The sequence below is a fragment of the Impatiens glandulifera genome, chromosome 6 (assembly GCF_907164915.1).
Source record: "Impatiens glandulifera chromosome 6, dImpGla2.1, whole genome shotgun sequence".
Lineage (NCBI taxonomy): Eukaryota > Viridiplantae > Streptophyta > Magnoliopsida > Ericales > Balsaminaceae > Impatiens > Impatiens glandulifera.
In genome coordinates, this window is record NC_061867.1 from 1,334,660 (window position 1) to 1,355,845 (window position 21,186).

The 21,186-nt window shown below is 26.4% G+C and overlaps 3 protein-coding genes and 2 non-coding genes across 5 annotated transcripts; 3 read left to right on the forward strand and 2 right to left on the reverse strand.

Annotated features, from left to right (window-relative positions):
* Positions 1 to 718: 718 nt before the first annotated feature.
* On the reverse strand, positions 719 to 792 carry TRNAI-AAU. The gene has a single exon. It is a non-coding gene; the product is annotated as a tRNA-Ile (tRNA).
* Positions 793 to 5,873: 5,081 nt separating this feature from the next.
* On the forward strand, positions 5,874 to 9,154 carry LOC124941635 (probable trehalose-phosphate phosphatase F). The gene is made up of 12 exons (XM_047481980.1): positions 5,874 to 5,995; positions 6,434 to 6,787; positions 6,875 to 7,015; positions 7,110 to 7,181; positions 7,678 to 7,788; positions 7,858 to 7,914; positions 7,995 to 8,096; positions 8,181 to 8,258; positions 8,326 to 8,395; positions 8,471 to 8,541; positions 8,615 to 8,707; positions 8,789 to 9,154. Exons 2-12 carry the CDS (start codon positions 6,506 to 6,508, stop codon positions 8,852 to 8,854), a joined length of 1,143 nt encoding a protein of 380 aa, XP_047337936.1. The 5' UTR covers positions 5,874 to 5,995; positions 6,434 to 6,505; the 3' UTR covers positions 8,855 to 9,154.
* A 1,331-nt stretch (positions 9,155 to 10,485) lies between these two features.
* LOC124941572 (zinc finger MYM-type protein 1-like) lies at positions 10,486 to 12,652 on the forward strand. The gene is made up of 2 exons (XM_047481913.1): positions 10,486 to 12,598; positions 12,648 to 12,652. The coding sequence occupies exons 1-2, from the start codon at positions 10,486 to 10,488 to the stop codon at positions 12,650 to 12,652; spliced, it is 2,118 nt and encodes a 705-aa protein (XP_047337869.1).
* Positions 12,653 to 13,605: 953 nt separating this feature from the next.
* LOC124941514 (transaldolase) lies at positions 13,606 to 15,884 on the forward strand. The gene is made up of 12 exons (XM_047481855.1): positions 13,606 to 13,811; positions 13,876 to 14,014; positions 14,083 to 14,240; positions 14,303 to 14,383; positions 14,462 to 14,566; positions 14,653 to 14,733; positions 14,806 to 14,870; positions 14,948 to 15,017; positions 15,093 to 15,170; positions 15,236 to 15,333; positions 15,429 to 15,564; positions 15,631 to 15,884. Exons 1-12 carry the CDS (start codon positions 13,761 to 13,763, stop codon positions 15,775 to 15,777), a joined length of 1,209 nt encoding a protein of 402 aa, XP_047337811.1. The 5' UTR covers positions 13,606 to 13,760; the 3' UTR covers positions 15,778 to 15,884.
* Positions 15,885 to 19,588: 3,704 nt separating this feature from the next.
* On the reverse strand, positions 19,589 to 19,780 carry LOC124944216. The gene has a single exon (XR_007099861.1). It is a non-coding gene; the product is annotated as a U2 spliceosomal RNA (small nuclear RNA).
* Between the last annotated feature and the right edge of the window lie 1,406 nt (positions 19,781 to 21,186).

Genomic DNA, 21,186 nt, shown 5'->3' on the forward strand with positions numbered 1-21,186 from the left:
CTTCATTTGTTTATGGTGTATATGTAACACTTTTTATTGGGTTCTATCTCTTAGCTTGTTTTTAAATATGTTAAAAAAACTTGTTTTTGAATATGTTAGAAAACCTTGTTTGTTTGCTTCATTTGCTTATGTTTTTTATAACACATTTGTCTCCAACTCTTATAATTTGTTGTTGTATTTCCAAAGCTTTTATTTTAACTATTGTATAACATTTCTTTATTCTTTTTTTTTTTTATGGTTTATATGTACCAATTTTTATTGGGCTCAACCTTCTACATGTGTTATTGTCTTTATGATGTTAGTATTTTAATATATGGTAGAACTTTTTTTTTTTCATTTGTTTATGTTTATTTTATTCTTTTTTGGTCATGTTTTTTTATAACATATTTGACTCTAAACTCTTATAATTTGTTGTTGTCTTTCTAAAACTTTTATTTTAACATTTTGTAAAACATTATTTCATTCATTTTTTTTTATGTAACATTTTCTATTGGGATCGAACTTTTATAATGTGTTATTGTCTTTAACATATTAGAAATTTTGTTTATTTTTTTTTATCTTGTTTATGATTTTTCTATAATACATTTTATTGAACTCTATCTAATGTTTGTCTTGTAACATATGGTAGAACTTTGTTTTTTTCTTCATAACAATTTTATTAAATTGGCCTATACAAGTCTCGAGACCTTCGCGATCGAATTCGAAAAAAGAATACAAATGGCCTATGCAGGTCTCGAACCTGCGACCTTCGCGTTATTAGCACGACGCTCTAACCAACTGAGCTAATAGGCCTTTTATGTTTATTGAAATTAATAATTTTATCTCAACACATATTTGAGAGTGCTCCGGACAAATATGAAGCACATAGATACAAATTAAGTTATGCCTTGAAATGAAAGACAAATTTGAATCCGCAATTTAAATCAATACAAACACACAAAAATTAATGTGCTTTACTAAATGGTTCACTTCACTTATTCTTTTTTAGGTATTTTTAAACAAAATCAAAGAATTCATAATATAAAAAACAACTACAATGGTTTCCCAAATGAACACGAGATTTCAACCTTAAATTTCATCATATGAAAACTTATAAAAACCAAGACACCATTGACTAAAACCAACCCATACCTTATTCCCAAAGTGATTGCCCTTTGGTTAATAAGAAAGGTTATTTAGGAAATTGATTAAACTAGTTGTTATATAGTATTAGTTTACATTTAACATGGGAAGTTGTCACTTTGGGCAAGATTCTGTCACACCATATGAATACATATCTGCTTTGGGAAAGATTTAAGATTTTTTAGTGTTATCTTAACTCATTCTTTATTATATTTATATTATTTTAAGTACTTTTATCTAGAATAAATCTCATTCAAACAAACAATGTTATATGTATCAGTATTCACATGTTCCTGTTTTTATTTTGTTTTTTTAAGGAATGAATTAATGAAAGGTTATCGCAAAAGTTACTATAATACAACATTACATGATGATGATGAATACCTTGATTGAATTAGTTCAAAGATAAAAGTTGTAATCAATATAGGCCTTGCTTGATGTGCATAACATTTTATCACTAATCACATTTTTCATCAAATTAATTATCAATATCATCCTTGTTGTTAATTAATGCATAACATCTAACTATTATGATTACGATAATTGAATAAATATCCTACCAAAGTAGTCCAGTGGTAAGAGTCGGCTTACGAGACAAAAAGATCATCGATTCTATTTGAAAGCGTTTTGAGTTTAAGTGAGGGACAATGACTGTGGGGTGTCATTCTAGTTCTCTTTTATTAAAAAAAATAATCGGATAAATAGTCCTGATAATTTTTTTTTTTTTAACATTTGTTCATTCACGAAGGCTGGGACGGATCTATTTCAAGACTCGCCCCCACCCTTAAAAAAAATGAAGGTATAAATGTGTCATGAGTCATGACCTCCTAATTTGCTTATTTTTAATTTAATTTACTATTTATTTTTTAATTATTAAAAACGAGCAAAACTTATATTTATTCATTGTTTTTATCTCTAATTTCTTTGTTATTTTTTGAAGCACACTCAAACTCAATTTTTTTAATTCGTACATATTCGAATGTGTTCACCACGACCCGTAATTATAATTCTTTTAAAATGAAAGTTGTTTTAGTATAGTAGAATGTTAGGTCTTTAATTTTGTAGGTAAAACATAGGTTATTTAAACTAGTATGTAAGTTATGTTAAATGATAATTGGATCATGCCATTGAAAGCAAAATTTTACAGATCAATGAATTGGAGCTTGTTTGAAAATGTATTATTAGATGAAATTGTAGATTATTTAATTTTTGTTGATTGAAGTAATATAAAAGAGTATTTTGATATATTCTTTTAAGCAAATAATCGGCGGCACGTATCCACATTTGTGCATAGTGGGTTCCCACATTACATATATATATATATGCATTTGAATCATCACCTTATATTATATATATATATATTTATGTCTTACTATCTAATTTTAAATGAAATAAAACATTTTTTTGCTGAATACTATAAATACTATTGTTTAGAATATATAATATATATATGCATATGAATCAGAATCATCACCTATTTTTCAGATACAACCTTCTTAGGGAAAACTAATTGCATGTGTCTTATATAGTATATACATATAAAAATAAATATGAGAATCTATAAAACTTTGCTTAGAAAATTTTAAAATAATTTATAATTAACTAAATATTATTCTCTCATTAATCATATTATTTAATTTATTGATTAAAATATTTTTTATTAAAATTTTTAATTATTTTTTTTTATAAAAAAAATTCGTTTTTTTTAAAGATATATATATATTAAAAATGATGCAAATCGTTTGAGCACACAACGACAAAAGAATGACATAAAGATAAAACAAATAAAAACAAAAAACAAAAAATAAAAGTTAAGAAATAAAAATACATTACTAAATAGATTATCGAGCTCGTAAATTCTCAAGAATAATAATTAACTCCTCATCGTACTCTACCGACTTTTCAGAATAAATCTTAAAAAACATCATAATAATATCGTTATCAGACGACTAGATCAGTGAAAGTTCGGCGATTTTTCTCAAGTCAGATAGTCCACAAAAAATAATTGGGATGATAACTCAATTATGTAGGTATGTTTTATTAGCCGCATCAATCCAAATTTTCTAACTACTTAAATACTTGGGCATCACCCAATGAATCATAGTGATACTCCAAAAAAAACTTCAGATACTATTCATCCATCGACAATACAAATGTAAGTGAGTTACCGATTCAACCTCTCGTAACACATACAACTAACCATACTACAATTTTTTCATGCAAATATTATCAATAAAAATTTCACCGTGAATAACGTTTTATTCAAAGAAACACCATCCAACAAAATTATAAAAAATAATATACAGATTATTTCAATAACCCTATTGAAAACGGTTAAATATTTGTTTTAAAAAATTATAAAATTAAATTTTGATAATCTAATAAAAAAAAATGAAAAATACAAATTTAATTGGTAGGCATGTAGACAAAAGAAAGTTGAAGTCATGTTTAGAGAGAGAAGGAGAGGGAGGAATCATGAGATCGTACTAAATTGGAGTTTTGCCATGGACAAACGTTAGAGTCCTTGTATCCAACGTGGCTGCGTCGTTTTTTTCCTATCTTGTCGCGTTGTTTTGTCTCTATTCCAACGTGGCTATGTCGTTTTCTCTCTATCTGCCCTTCATTCATTTTATTGTTTTGATGTTTTCTCTTTGTCTTGTTTTTTTATATGGTTCATTTCAATTATAAATTTGGGATTATTTGAAAAAAGAAAAATATTTTTTACATAAAAAGTGAGTTATTTATAGATAATTAAAATAGTCTATATTCTCGTATAAAAAGTTTTAAATAAAAAATTAATATGAAGGGTGATTCTAACTTTTTACATTAAAAATTATATTTTTAATTTTTAAAAATAAATTTTAAATTTTGAATCAAAATGAAAGTTAATTTGAATAATTTTTTTTTATCAAAGTAGGTCTTAAATATTTAGTTAATTAGTGCATCTACAAAAAGATGTTTTATGTTTTTTTTTATTATATTATTAATTTTTTAATAATCAAATCACTCATTTTATAAGATAAAATATTTTTACTTTATTTATATTAAATTTAAAATTTAAATATAAAAAGTATTTAATTATTAAAACGAAAAAAACATATACTTTATTATCAATTATTTTTTAAACAAAACTAAAAACAATCAATATCAATGTGAACATATTTCACTTTGTGCCAAACTTTATATGGTAGTGTCCTTTGTACTAATTTGTGATAACAAGTTTATTAATTACATTATTTAAATTGATTAATTATAAAATTTATAAAATTGATATTTATTTTGTTATTTTACTACAATTCAATTAATTAGTTAAAAGGAGTTTATACTTTTTAACAGAGATTATACTTATTTTATTAAAATTTGTTAAAATAAAATTTTAATTTTTTAACTAAGAATTTTATTTAATATATAAAATTAGAAAATTAATTCTGTTATTTTATAAAAAAAAAAAATTTATTATATATATTTGAATTTACTAAAGAAAGTTCTAGCTTTATTAGATAGAAAAAGTTAAAACTTACCTAAAAATATAATAATTTAAGTATTTCTTAAAAAAGAAAAAGTATAATAAATGTGCAGTACAACTTTACAAGCTATTAATTAAATAATTTAAAATTTCCCAAAATAAAAAAATTTGAAAATTTTATGAGCTGTATATGATTCATCCTACCTACAAAACCTACCCTACTTTTGAGGTCATGCTGACTCATCAATGACTATTATCTTACGTGGATCTTCGTCTTATTATATTTTTATCAATTAATTTTATTAAAAACAAATTCATAATTATACAACCGATTGATTTTTTTTTGTTTTTTTATTATGTAAATAAATAAAAGTGGAGATTTAGTTATTTTTTTATTAATTTTTTTAGCCACGTGTAGCCAACTCGGATACATGGACCACATGACTCATTTTCTACACCATTAGCTTACGTGGATCTTCGTCTTATTATATATTTTTTTATCAATTAATATTACTAAAAAATAAATTTAATAATTAGATAACCGATAGATTTTTTTTTGTTTTATTATTATTTAAATAAATAAAATTGAATTTTTTATTGATTTTTTTAGCCACATGTCACCAACTCGGATACATGGACCACATGACTCATTTTCTACACTATTAGCTTACGTGGATCTACGTCTTATTATATTTTATCAATTAATATTATTAAAAAAATTAAATAATTAGATAACCCATTGATTTTTTTTTGTTTATTTATTATGTAAATAAATAAAAGTGATTTTTTAAAATATTTAGCCACGTGTCGCCAGCTAAGATATATGGACCACGTGACTCATTTTCTACACAAAAGCTCAACTACTTTTTATTTTTAATATTTTATGGTCAACCCTAATTAATTAACCGCGTATGATTTTACTTTTAACACGTCTTCACATTACCATTTTAATTAAATTATATATTGACACATAATCATGCATAAATGCCAGATGTCATTTTATAAAGACACGTGTCATTACCAAATAATTTTAATTTTTATTGTTTTTCATCGCGATAAATATATATACAAATGTAACGACCCGATTGAAGTGGAGACCATGATTGTGGGGAGCACGTGAAACACACGATAAACTAATTAAAATTTTTTAATTAATTTTTTTGAAAGAAAAAATATAAATATAATTTACAGTTAGGTTACGCGCGGCAATTTCCAATGAAGAAATTAGTGGGTGCCTTGTTTGGCACGTCTTTTTCGACTATATAAACTGATCAATAGCGGTTACCAAATTTCTCTCTCTTTATTTCTATTTCTCTTTCTAGGGTTTCATTATTTGTTTTTGAATCTAGCTGCCGCAATCAATCAATCAATCGCCATTGATAGAAGGAATCGGAGCTTCTGATTTAGGTATGATAGATTAAAAGCTTTTCTCTGTATCATTACGATTTACTTTATATTTTATCAGTCTTTTCAGTCTTGTCATTTCTGACCTCTGTTGAAATGCATGTGAGCTTTCACTGTTTTCCATTTCTCTCGACCTGTAATTCTCCGGCGATTTACCGCATTCAATCAATTCCTCTGGTTTCGTTTCATATATAAGTTAAAGAGTTAGTCGGATGGGCCCGTTTTTATTTGTTTCTTTGTGGAAGATATGGACCACTTTTATTGATAAATTAGGTATTTGATCTCCCACCTTGTGTGCAGATGTGGTCCAATCCTTATGAGTTATGGTGTTAACAATTTTGATTAGATGCATGTTTAGTCTTGAATCTAATAGTAAAGATCATATTTTTCGCAAATCTTGACCTGATTCCTTGTTTGTTTATTATCATTATTATTATACAGCTTAAAGGAGGTGTAAAAAAGTAGCTAATTTGTTGAATCAGAAGTTAGAAGGAAGTGATTTGATTAGATTTGATGGATTTGAATTCGACAAGTGTATCACCTGTTATCACAGATCCTGCACCAATTCATAACTCAATGCTAGGAATCAATTCTAGTTTATTACCTTATTCGCAATCTGGTGTGTTGACAAAACAACGAAAGAGGCCAATTAAGCTTGATGATGTTCGTTCTAATGGGTGGTTGGATGCAATGCAATCTTCTTCACCTTCTCGGAAGAAGATAATTGATGATATCGAGTTTGCAATCCCTTTAGAAGATTCTGAAGATTCTGACATAAGTTATGAGTCTTGGTTGGTATGTATGGCTGGCTAACTCTTTGGAATTTATCTTGGATATGGTGACTTTTGGCTTTGATTTTAATGTGATGAATTGATTCTGCAGCTCAAGTATCCACCAGCACTGAATTCTTTCCAGCATATCATGGATCAGGCAGGGAGTAAGAAGGTTGTTATATTTTTGGATTATGATGGTACTCTTTCACCCATAGTTGATGATCCTGATCGGGCCTTCATATCTGACAATGTGAGTGTTCTTTTGTATTTGTGTTTGATTTTGTCCTTATAGTATTCTGCAATTGTATATGTCTTATGCTAATGAGAGATCACTCCCTTGTTAGATGCGAAATGCTGTTAGGAATGTTGCCAAGTATTTTTTGACGGCAATTATTAGTGGAAGAAGACGTGACAAGGTATGCCGATTCTCTCTTGTGAATAATGACACTCAAAGTTGGTAGCTAACCCCGGTTACGATTTTTTATTTTATTTTTGAAAGGATGAATCGATTTAAATAATTCACATTTTGAGAAGATCTTACAATTATAGAGAGACAACTGACAAAATCAAATCAAGTTATGACATGTTTTTGCCATAAGTTAATCAAAGAGAACGGAAATTAGAGAAATCATCAAAATTCAAAAATCAAAATGTACCCCTTGGAGGAGCTGAAATCAAAACACATCCTAGTTTTCCTTGTGGCTCTTGGGCTAGGCCTGTCTCCTTTTTAACCATCATGGTTAACCCCACTCTGTAGCTTGTCCTTCTCTCGTTCAAGCTGAGATTTTGCATGTCTTCTTTGTTTGCTCTCACTTCTCTGATTCGTGGTTATTAGAATTCTCATTTCTTGAGTGTTCTCGCATTTTAACCCCGGTTCTGATTCTATTTCAATGTCGTTGGTTAAATTTTCAGGTGCATGACTTAGTAGGACTAAGTGAGCTCTACTATGCTGGTAGTCATGGAATGGACATTATGGTCCCTGTTAATGACAAATTGCCAGCTGAGGAATCCACCAACCAACAGGTATGACGATATTAATTTTCACAAAATTTGTGGGAAAATTTTACAGATCATTTTCATTCATCATAATAGGGTAGAGAAGTGAACTTATTCCAGCCTGCTAGAGAGTTTATACCCATGATTGACGAGGTATGTTAATTCTTATACAAATTTAGCTAACCATCGATCAAATAAACTGCCTGCTTAATAAAGTAATGGCGGTTTTGCAGGTTTTTAGAACCTTTGTGACCAATACTAAAAGTATTAAAGGTGCTAAGGTGGAGAATCATAAATTTTGCGCTTCTATACATTATCGTAACGTAGATGAGAAGGTGAGGATTCTCATTTTCTTTAACAATGCCAGCAATTTATACATTTATAACAGCATCTCTTACTATTATTTTTCGTAATGGCAGAGCTGGCAAGTTATGGCACAATGTGTTTATGACATTCTAAAGGAATACCCTCGATTACGACTAACTCATGGACGGAAGGTATTTATTTTTGTTCTGCTTGTTTTTAGCTCTATCTCGGTTTCTAACATTGTATACAATGTTTTAGGTTTTAGAGGTTCGTCCTGCTATTAGTTGGGATAAAGGGAAAGCTGTTGAATTTATGCTGGAATCACTAGGTAAGCAAACATAGCCATATATGTATGTTTATGTGATTGGTTAATCTTGGTTACTAATGATTCTTGTAATTATAGGGTGTAGTCAAACCGACGATGTGCTCGCACTTTACATTGGAGATGACAAAACGGATGAAGATGCATTCAAGGTAATTCATTTGCGTAAGAAACTTTTACTTAAATGACGAATATTAATGTTGAAAAATATATCTGGATGAATAGATATTGCGAGAGCGAAACCTTGGCTATGGAATTCTGGTCTCCCCTAACCCAAAAGAATCGAGTGCGTCATTTTCCCTTAAGGATCCTTCGGAGGTGAGGAAACTTGAATACCCGAATACCCGAATCAAATACGCACGCGCAAACTTACTATATACTTAATTTTTGAAAATGCAGGTGGAACAATTCTTGGAATCTCTTGTGAGATGGAAGGAAGAGAAGGAAATGATCAACACCACTTAAGAAGTAGTATGAAGATTATTAATATTGAAGTATTATTCTTTAATTTCTTGGTTTATCTTAGTAGTTATAATTTAAGATGTAATGAACTATTTTATTTCTGTTTGAGCTCCCCTATAAAAAAAATGGTGGGGGAGATGTGTTATGTTTGTAGGTTTTTATTCCTAGTTTGGTTTGGTTATGAACTATGTGTGTTTTATGAATATTGTTCACTATGTAGTTGTTTTTTTAATGTAGTAAATAGAGTATTATGGTGTTGTTTGTGTTTATGTTAACATAGTCAATTTGTATGAATGTTCTTTCTTTCAAATCTCTAATTTCTAACTCTTTTCAAATAAATCAATTTTTTTTTGCTAGAGGAGATTATTTAGATAAATCTTTAAACTAAGTAAATATTTACCATTTCAAGTTTTCTTGTAAACATCTTTGATTTTACTATTTTATAGCAAAAATTGAATTTATATTTATAAATTTATATTTTATTATTTATTCTAATAAATGAATTAATTATATAAGAATATTTTCTTTTGCATTATTTTATTATCGATTTTGACATTTTAGTTTACTGAGAAAAAAAGAAAATCAATTAGTTTTCTTAAATAAAAGTAATAACATTGTGAGTTGACTTAAATTCTTTTATCATTTATAAATTTTATATATTATTATTAAATTTAAATTTAGTTTAAGAGAATATTAATTATAGATAATATATTTTTAATTTTATAAATATAAAATCTCGTTTAAAAAAATATTGACTTAAATTAAAATGTTAACTGCTTTATTTAAATAAATATTTCTTATATATATAATTAAATTTTAAAAAATAATAATAAATAAATTATAGTTATAAAATTAAATATAAGTAATTAACGTATAAAATTATAAAATTTTGATATTATAAATTTCCAATAGCTCTTTGAGAGATTTGATATTATAAGTAAGTATCCGTCTTTGCAACTCGAGTTTTGATTCCTAAAAAAAAAGGAAAGTGTATACAAGTGATTGCTAAAGATCAAAAGAGTCTTTTTTTTTTTTTTTTTTTTTCTAATCATGAGATCATGTAAAATTTACGGACGGTTAAATATTAAAAACTTTTACGGATGGTTAAGTATAAAAAACTGAGGTCATCAATTCTCAGATATTTTTTTACTAAACAATTAACTATCAATCAAAATGGAGGATGACATCTATTGAAAGACATAATCCAAACCAGTATGGCGGATGTACTCAGCGGGCTATGGTGGGGGTGGGCAGTAGTCCAGTAATATATTTTTTTTTTTTATATATATATATATAATATCTATTATATACAGCTGGCTAAAATTTTCTATCTCTAAATATAATATCTTATAAGAATATGATCTATCTATAATAATATATATATATATATTATTAGTATATTATATTAAATTATATTATTATTATATTATATTTTTTTATATTCACACTTAAACTTTCATAATTTAAATTTTTATGATTGTTTGATTTAATTTCTCTAAAACTATCTTTGGTCTCTCTTTTGAATCTCTCGGTTAATTTTCTTTACCTTTTCTCAATTAATTTTGTTTATAACATAAGATTGTATAAATTATATATTCTTATTTTAATTCTATATTTTTGTTAACAGGATTACAATGGATAATGAAAGGAGTAAAAAAAGAAAGACATTATTGTCGTTTTTCAAACATAAAGAAAATTCATCTACATCTACGGTTAACGAGGTAAATCTTCAATCTTATACATCTAATACGGAAGAAGAACAACCTGTTTTAAATTTTCCAAGGGTTGAAATTGATCTTAATAATCTTGAACGAGATCCCGCAATTCGGATTCCTATATGGCAACATCCAATAAATCAACAAGATGAAATTAGGCGGTCTTATATTAGAATGGGTCCGTATCAACCTAAGTTAGATGAGTATCCAAGAACTAAGTTTGGATCACAAACTCAGTATCGTAGATTTCAATACTCGTGGTTTGAAAAGTTTCCTTGGTTAGAGTATTCTTCATCAAAGGATTTAATATTTTGTTTTCCTTGTTTTCTTTTCCAAAAGAAATCACCTATTAATCCTTCATTCACTATTGATGGATTTAATAACTGGAAAAGGGTTAACGATGGAGTTAAATGTCCACTTTTAATTCACGTGGGAGGTCCTACTTCCTCACATAGTAATTCAGTGAAATGTGTTGAAGATTTGATGAAAGTAAGTGGACATATTGACAACATATTGAATGCCCAAAGTTTAGATGAAGTTCAGAAAAATCGATTACGACTTAAGACGACAATTGAGAGTATTCGATGGCTTAGTTTACAAGCTTGTGCATTTAGAGGTCATGATGAATCTTCATCTTCTAAAAATCGTGGTAATTTTATAGAGATGATAAAACTTATGGGTCGATTGAATGTTAATATTGGTGATATAGTATTAGAAAAAGCTCCAAGAAATGCAACATATACTTCACCAACTATTCAGAAAGAAATTTTGCATATTTTTGCAAATAAAGTAAGGAAAAAAATCCGTGAAGAAATTGGAGATGCGAAGTTCTGTATTTTAGTTAATGAAGCTAAAGATAAAGAGCAGATGTCAATTATTTTGAGATTTGTTGATTGTTTGGGTATTTTACGAGAGCGTTTCTTTGATATTGTTAATGTTCCAAATACTACTGCTTCAACATTAAAGAAGAGCATATCAGATGTTTTTTCTCGACATAATTTGAATGTCACCAATATGAGAGGGCAAGGGTACGACGGTGCTAGTAACATGTCTGGTGCTTGGAATGGACTTCAAGCTCTATTTCTTCGAGAGTGTCCATATGCATATTATATACATTGCTTTGCTCATAGGTTGCAATTAGCATTAGTTGGAGCTTCTACAAAAGAGATTTCTGTTTGGCTATTTTTTTCAAAACTATCCACCATTATTAATCTTATTGGTTGTTCCTCCAAATGGCATTCTGAGTTACATTCTACTCAAACTATTGAAATTGATCGTATGATTACTTCAGGTGAACGGGATACTGGTAAAGGAATGAATCAAATTGGTAATTTACATCGTAGTGGATCAACTCGATGGAGCTCTCATTTTGAATCTATTTGTAGTTTAATTGATATGTTTGGTGCAACTATTTCTGTTCTTGAAAGTATTGTGGAAGAAGGATCGTCTAGTTCTTTACGTGGAGAAGCATGTGGTTGTTTGATAACTTTGAGATCTTTTGAATTTGTTTTCACACTTTATATGATGCAAAAAATTATGGGAATTACAAACCTGCTTTGTCAAGCTTTGCAAAACAAATCTCTTGATATTATAAATGCCATGGATCTAGTATCAACTACTAAAGCACTACTTTTCAATTTTAGAGAAGAAGGATTTGATCATCTCTTAGAATACGTGCAAATGGTTTGCACACAACATGACATTGAAATTCCGGATCTGAATGCTTCATACAAAAGTGCAACAAGACGTTCATGTCAACAAAAAGATTCGTTGACAATTCAACAACACTATCATTTCAATATCTTCAATTCAGTGATAGATTTTCAACAAGAAGAGTTGAATTCCAGATTTAGTGATGAGGCAGTAGAGCTCCTTAAACTTAGTTCTGCTTTGGACCCTAAAGATAATTTTAAATCATTTAAAGGTGAAGATATTTGCAAATTGGCTGAAAAGTATTATCCAGGAGACTTCAGTGAACAAGAAATGCATTATTTGAGATCCCAACTTCAGCATTATAAAATTGATGTTTCTCGTAATGAGAATTTTCAAAATATGTCTTCCATCATTGAATTGTGCCGCAGATTAGTTGAAACAAATAAGTCATCAAATTATAATTTGATTGATAGATTGATTCGACTTGTTTTGACTTTACCAGTTTCTACTGCCACTACAGAAAAATCATTTTCAGCAATGAAACATGTGAAAACTATTCAACGGAATAAGATGGAAGAAGAGTTTTTAGCTGATACTATGATAATTTATATTGAACGAGAGCTTCTTGAAGATATTGATTCAGATTCTATAATAGATGAATTTTATTCTATAAAAAATAGAAGGTTGCAACTTAAATAATATGTAAAAGTTTGTTAAATTTTATATATTTTCTTGTCTTATTTTTACATTTTCAATAATACGAGATAATTTTTATATATATAAATTTGTTATTAAATCGGGTATTTCGTTCATTTCTTAGATCTTTTATATTTATTTTATTAGGGGTATTTATTGATAAATTTAATTACTAAAAAATTAAAATCAGCCCAATCAAAAATAAAAATTCTGAATTCACCCTTACAAACCACCTATATTAGAACCTTTTATCTTTAAATTAAAAATGATAAATTAATAATTTTTATTCACAATATTTCAGATTATGATGTAAATAAAAAAAATTAATAGAATTGTTGACACTAATATCACTCTCCCAAAACATATCTTTGGGAGATATCTTTGAATTAGAAACTAATGTGTGACACAGATGCAATATATTTTCCATAAGTCATTTTTCATCAAACAACTTCGATGTTAGCCGAATAAACTAATTGATATACAACATATAAAAGATTAACCGTTATTATATTATGATAATTCGTTGTCGTATTGTCATATGTTGAAATCAATGAGTCACTTATATGAATTACGACTAATATTCATTATATAAGACTAATATTCATTATATGAGCAAATGTAATAAAATTGTCGAAATTTTTATGATCGTAACCATGTCCATTGTTATAGAAAAAATAATGATAAAAGTAGAGACAAAAAGGAAAGGAAATGGACAGATCAATTGTTGATGACGGAGGTTCCAAAGATGGAATCGAAATATCCATAGATCTTATCCATCTAAGCTGAATTCTAAGTTCAATTCACTCTCATTTGATCTCTTCTTCAAGCTCTAGATCACAAACAAGATGTCTACTTCATTGCATGCTCCATCCACCGCTCTTTCCTCATCTCTCAAGGTATAATAACATTCTCTCATATCAATTCCTTACTACCTGTATCTAATCTACTTCCATTCATCAGGAAAAGACGAGATTCAGGTCACCGATTCACTGTTCAAGATCCACATTCACTTTCACCACTCCCAAACCCTACTCTCTCCCTCGCACCACCGCCATTCGTCTCTCCATTCCTCCGTCGTCCTCATCTTCTCTCGCCGCAGGTTCTTCTTCTTCTTATGTTGTTTCTTACATTCCGATCTCAATACATACATAATTCGTTATCGTACAGGCACTGTTACTACTGAACTCGATTCCGTTTCAACCTACAGCGAGATCGTACCTGATACAGTCGTTTTCGATGATTTCGAAAGGTTTCCTCCAACCGCCGCTACTGTTAGCTCTTCTCTTCTCCTCGGCATATGCAGTCTCCCTGATACAACATTCAAGGTAATTTTATCATTTTTCGAATGTATATCATCATTATTTCTTCATTCCTGTTGGTTATGTAGAGTGCAGTTGATACCGCATTAGCAGATCCAGCTTGTAGACTTGATGATCCAGGTTCTCGCATGTCCTGTTTCATCAATAAGGTAAATCGTTATCATTAACAGTTTAAGAATGATGATAAAGAAGAGAAATTCTGATTTAGTTTAGTTATTTGAGATTAGGCATTGGTGAATGTTGGTGCTGATTTAACTAAGTTAGTTCCTGGTCGAGTCTCTACTGAAGTTGATGCTCGACTTGCGTATGATACAAATGGTATTGTTAGCAAGGTAACTCTTCGTAAACGATTGTTGTTCTTGTTATTTATATGTATTTGTAAAAAGTAAAACCCTAACTGCCTCGGGTCCTCGACTAGGTACACGAGCTGCTGAAATTATATGATGAAATTGAAGTTTCTCATGATCGTTTATTGTTTAAAATACCTTCAACTTGGCAAGTGAGTGTTTTTGTTTATGCTTCTATTCACGAGAACATTTAGCTTATTTCTTGAATTACTGATCAATGTTAGGGAATTGAGGCGTCGAGATTGTTGGAATCTGAAGGGATACAAACGCATTTGACTTTTGTTTACAGGTAAGAATCTGTTATTGTTTTGGATTAAGTGTTGTTATCTTGTAACTGCAATAATACTGTTTGGTTATATGGTTCAGCTTTTGTCAAGCTGCTGCAGCAGCTCAAGCGGGTACTTCTGTTATTCAGATATTTGTTGGTCGCCTTCGGGTATTGTTTTGTATCTAATGATGATGATTTGTTACCGATACGAGTGTTTAGTTACATGTATAATGGTGGTGACAGGATTGGGCGCGGAACCATTCAGGTGATGCTGAAATTGAACTTGCAATAAGAAGAGGAGAGGATCCTGGCCTAGCTTTGGTTAGTTAGTTTAATTTATCTTCACTATATATGTAACATTCTGATTCAAATATAATGTTGGAAAGGTTACAAAAGCGTATAACTACATACACAAGAATGGGTACAAATCGAAACTAATGGCTGCAGCTGTACGAAACAAGCAGGATGTTTTCAACCTATTAGGGTGCGTTTCACTTGACCTTCAACTGTTTGCTACTAATTATAAGAGAGTATCATAATTCATAATTAACGACAATTGAACCTTAATTTGTTGATCAGGGTTGATTATATCATCAGTCCTTTGAAGGTACTGCAATCTCTAAAGGAGTCTGTCACTCTCCCCGATGAGAAATACTCTCTGCCTCGAAGGCTATCACCACAGTCAGCTTCCGCCTACAGTTTCAGCGATGAAGAGGTTTTATTAATTTACTCTGTTTAATCTTGTTAGTCCAGATTTGTATTGATCGATTGAATTGTGCAGTTGGTGAAGTGGGATCAATATAGCTTTGCCTCGGCTATGGGACCTGCGTCTGTTGAACTACTAGCAACTGGACTGGAAGGTTATATTGATCAAGCTAAACGTGTCGAGGACCTTTTTGGGAAAATTTGGCCGCCTCCTAATGTCTGATTGATCGGTTAGTTGTGTTTTGATTTCCGTAAAAACTCTATACCACGTGCATAGTAATTATCTTCATGAAATAAAATCGTAAAAATGCACAAACTGGTTATCCTTTCCTTTTGATCTTGCTTCAATAAAAGGATTATTGCAAATGGGGAAAATGAATGATGAAAAATAGTGTTTGTGTTTAGTTTATTATTTCATTGAATTAGTGATTAAATAACTTTTTGGAATATCTGAATTAGGAGTAAAATGGGACAAATAAAAATCAATTAAGGGTTAGAAATAAAAATCAATTTGAAACTTTTCCGAATAACAAACCAAATTGATCTGCCCTATGAATATAAACATAATTAAATATATAAAATTAGTAATATGATCTGCCCTATGAATATAAACATAATTAAATATATAAAATTAGTAATATATTTATTTATTTCTCATATTTTATAAGTATTTTAAGATTATCTTTTTATAATAATATAAAATTTTAATATATTTTAATATATATTATATTAAAAAATTCGTTTATAGAATTTTATTATATATTTATATTTTAGCAATACAATATAAACGATCCATCTCTACTCTGTGTTTCTTAATATATATATATATATATTATATTCCTTGTTTTAATTGAAATATATGTTTTATAATTTTATATTTGGTATATAAATATATAAGAATGTAATACTAGGATAATAAAATAATTAATATTTGGATTTTTTATTATTTTTTTTCTAAAGATTTATATAACATGTACTGTATATAACAAATAAAACATATATATAAAAAATCTAGTATAATGTTTATAAGATATTTAACCATAATTAGTATAATGTTTATAAGATATTTAACCATAATTAGTTATTGTAAGTATAACATATGTCATATATAATATAAATGCTAAGTTTTAACTTTTAATATCATACTTGGTACTATTTATTTTGTTTCAAACAAATTAAGTAAAAAAATGGTAGTAAAAAAATATATTATAATTTCATGTAAAATTCTCACATGTTAATATTTAATTTGTGTTTCAAAAATATGAGTAAATAAATATGATTTCATATAAACTCTCATATGTTACTATGTACTTGTGTTTCAAACAATATAAGTATAAATTATAATTTAATGACATAATTTAATTTATATATAAAAAAGGTAATCATATATTTAATTGAAAATAAATATTATTTAAGTTTTAGGGTATCTATATTTTTATTTTTATTATAAATATTGATTTAACCTTATCTTTTAGAAGAGTTGACTGAGAAGAATTTTGTATATATATATATATGTGAAAATAAAAAAATAAAAGGAAAAAATATAATTAATTTGTTAATTTATCACAAGAATAAGCATAGATGAAAAAAAAGACGTTAAACCAATTAACCAAAATTATAAATATTAAATATATTAATTGATATAAAAATATACTTACTTTTTATCTTAAATTATGTTTCTCTCTTCATTTCAATTCATATATTTGTCTATTTTAACCCCCTTCTTATAAACTCTTTTTTAACTTTTTATGTCCTTTTAAAAATTATTTCTTAATTAAAGATAAAATAAATGAAATTAATTTAAAACAGTTAAAAAATATTAGTTTTAGTTTTTAATAATATTGGATGTCTCAACTCTCAACTAGACAATTATATATATATATATATAATATGTGTTAATTGTAAATGTATTACTGTTAAATAATTTTATTTTTTCAAGTTTAAAACAACGGTTCATAGCCCAACTAATTATTTCTAGTGTGTGCATAATAGTGACTTGTTTATACACGAAATACAATTATACAATATATAAATTCTTAGAAAATCAAATATTTATTTAAAGTGAGTTATATTTTGATAAATAAATTTAAGTTAACATTAAATTATTATATTTTCTTACTTATATAATAAACTAAATAATGTAAGAATAAAGTGTTGTGTACTATTATAATTTATTTTTTATAATATAATATGTTTTATTAATTATTATATAACAAATTTATTATAATTTTGTCAATATACCCCTTCTGAATAGTAGAAAATATTATTTAAATTTGTATATATTATTATTTTATTTTATTGTATAAATTAACTTTTTATTATGTAAAATATTATAAAGTTTGAATAACACAGTTAAAATAAATAGAAAAAAATGGTACTAAGAATAGAGAGATAATAATCAGGGTAGAGAGTATTGGAAGCTAGAAGTGTGAAGGGCATATAACCCACTGATCTAGTTCTATAACTCTGACATTTAAAAAAAAAATCACTTTTAAAGAAAACTTGTCTAAAAAATATTTGAAAATAAAATTTGATATTTGTTTTATATAATTTTTATTAATTCTTATAAATTAGTAAGAAAAAATAAAAGCAAAATATTATAACTTACATTTATTTTTCATGTGGTATATTAAATTAAATAATAAATAAAATTTGGAAATTGAAAAAATGAAAATGAGATTTAAATATTAATTGGTGAGACAATAAAAAATTGTTGCTAATACTTAATATATTATTTGATGTTTAATGAATCTTTTGTTTCTCGGGGTGGTGCTTGCTAATTAAAGTTATATACAACATTTATAAAAAAAAATTATATTTTTAAATATTTATTTAGTTAGTTCTAACTCTTTACAGTGATCTTCTCTCTTATAACAACTCTCTAATATCATTTTTTTTTGACAGAATAATTTCAAACCTTTATAACTCTCTTGATTTTATTTATATTATAAAAAATATAAAATGAAAAAGAGAAATATATACACAAATTTAAATAATATTTTTAATACTCAGGTTGAGTATATTGACAAAAAAAATTTGTTATAAAATATTATATTATAAAAATAAATTAATAGTTATTTTATTATTTTAACTAATATAATAACAAACTAAACTTTATTTTTACACTGTCTAGTTTATTATATCATTAACAAAATGTTACAAAATGTTACAAAATAATAAAAATCAAAAAATATATTAATTTTAATATCAACATAAATTTGTTTATCAAATATTACACCACAACTCTAAATAAATGTATATCATTTTTAGTAAACATTGGGCACAACACAAGATTATTTAAATTTGTGCTAAACATAAAAATATGATTATTTTGCACCATACAAATCACAATTAACACATATTATTGGTTAGATATAATTTTCATTAATTACTAAAAATAATATTTCTTACAATTGTTTTAAATAAATTAATTTGTTTTTACTTTAATTAAACAATAATTTATAATAAAAAAATCAAACAAACAACTATTTTTTGTTTAAAATACTTAAAAGTATATACAAAATGGAGAAAGAAATGTTTTATAAGGTTTTCTAATATATTAATTGAAATTTAAAGAGTGAACTTAGTCTAAAGAGAAAAAGTAGACATATGTTTACACCATTGACAAGCACAAATATATTTAGTATTTTTTTGGTTAATCAGTTTAATGTCTATTATTTTATTTTTTTTGATAAATAAAGTAAAATAATTACATTTTCTATTTTTTTCTGTTTATTATTTTTATTACACACCATAATTTTTTATTTTTTATTTTTAAATACATACAAAATCTTCTCTTAATCAACTATTTTCAACTTTGACTCCAAACCCAACATTTGTAAAAAAATAAAAATAACACAACTTAAATCTATAATTATAATTAAAATATAAATACACACAAGCTTAAATAATATCTCTTACTACGAGGTTAGATAAAAATAAAATCCTATAAACTTAAAATATAATTACTAAAACTAATATTAATAAAAATTAAATCATAAAAAGTAATAATTATTTTATAATTTTTAAATTTGATTAGGTGCGCCTGGCCTAAGCAGAAGTTCGACACAAGGGCGACATTCGAAGACCCCAGCAACAAGTTACCGTGATCGGTCTTTCCCCGAAAAAGTTAATTTAATATCATTGTGAGCCAATGACTCACATATCAAATATTAAACTGATAAGAATAGATACACTTGATCTTAGCAAAAGGCTTAGAAAGGTATGCCTATTAGTTTCATTGACTCTACTTTTATATACTAGAATCTAAGTTTTTCTAGCCGCCATCGTCATCGTCATCGACCGATGTGGGAACAAAATAAGTAAATAAATAAATTATAATTTGATGACATAATTTAATTTATAAAAATATTGTATAAAAAAAAAATAATACATTTAATTATTTATAAAATTAAATATCAACTAATATATTAAGTATTAGCAACAATTTGTTATTGCCTCACCAGTTAACATTTAAATTTCATTTTCAATTTTTCAGTTTTTAAAATTGTGTTTATTCTTTTGATTAATATAACACATGAAAAATAAATTTACATTATATCTTTTGTTTTTATTTTTTCAAGAATTAAAATAAATAATAAAAATTATGTAAAACAAATATGAAATTTTAGTTTTCAAATATTTTTTATATTGGATATTAATTTTATTAATTAAAAATATTAGAGTCAGGTCAGGTTTTGAAACTGTGTTATGCTCGACTTCCACGCCTTCCGAAGTAATCCCTATATTACTTTCCAATATAATTTTATTTATTTTTAACAGTGATATACAAACTTTGTAAATCTTTTACCTAATAAAAAAAAATTGATTTAGATAATAAAAACGAAAAACAAATATTATATACAATTTTAAATAATCTCTTAATATTCAGATTTGGTTATGTTTTTGAAATTTCTAATAATATCATTGACAAAAATTAAAACAAATGTTAATATAAAATATTATATTATAAAAAATAAATGATATAAATTAATAATTATTTTAACTAATATAATATTACAAACACTTTTTTTACACTATTTAGTTTATTATATCATAAACATACAAGTTATTAATTATATAAGTAATGAAGTATATTAATTTAATGTTATCTTAAATTTATTTATCAAAGTATAACATAAAAACTTTAAATAAATATTTGGTTTTCTTAGAATTTATTGTATAATTGTATGTCGTGCCTCGACAAAATTATTATAATTTTGCACGACATACTATAAATATTTGGGTTATTAACAATTTTGATCATGAAAAAATAAAATTATTTAATACAAATCACAATTAACACATTATATATATAATTTTCTAGTTGAGACATTCAATTTTATTTAAAACCTAAAATTGACATTTTTTTAACTGTTTTAAATTAATTTCATTTATCTTATCTCTAATTAAAAAAAAAAAATATAATAAAAAGATTGAAAATAATAAAAAAACACCTACAAAGTTAGAAATTGAGAAAAAGAGATATATAAGAAGGGGGTACAAATATATGAATTGCAATGAAAGGGTGAAGAGAAAAACATGGTGTTTAAGATAAAAAGTAGGCATATATTTATATCATTAAAATCAATTAATATATTTAATATTTATAATTTTGGTTAATATTTATATT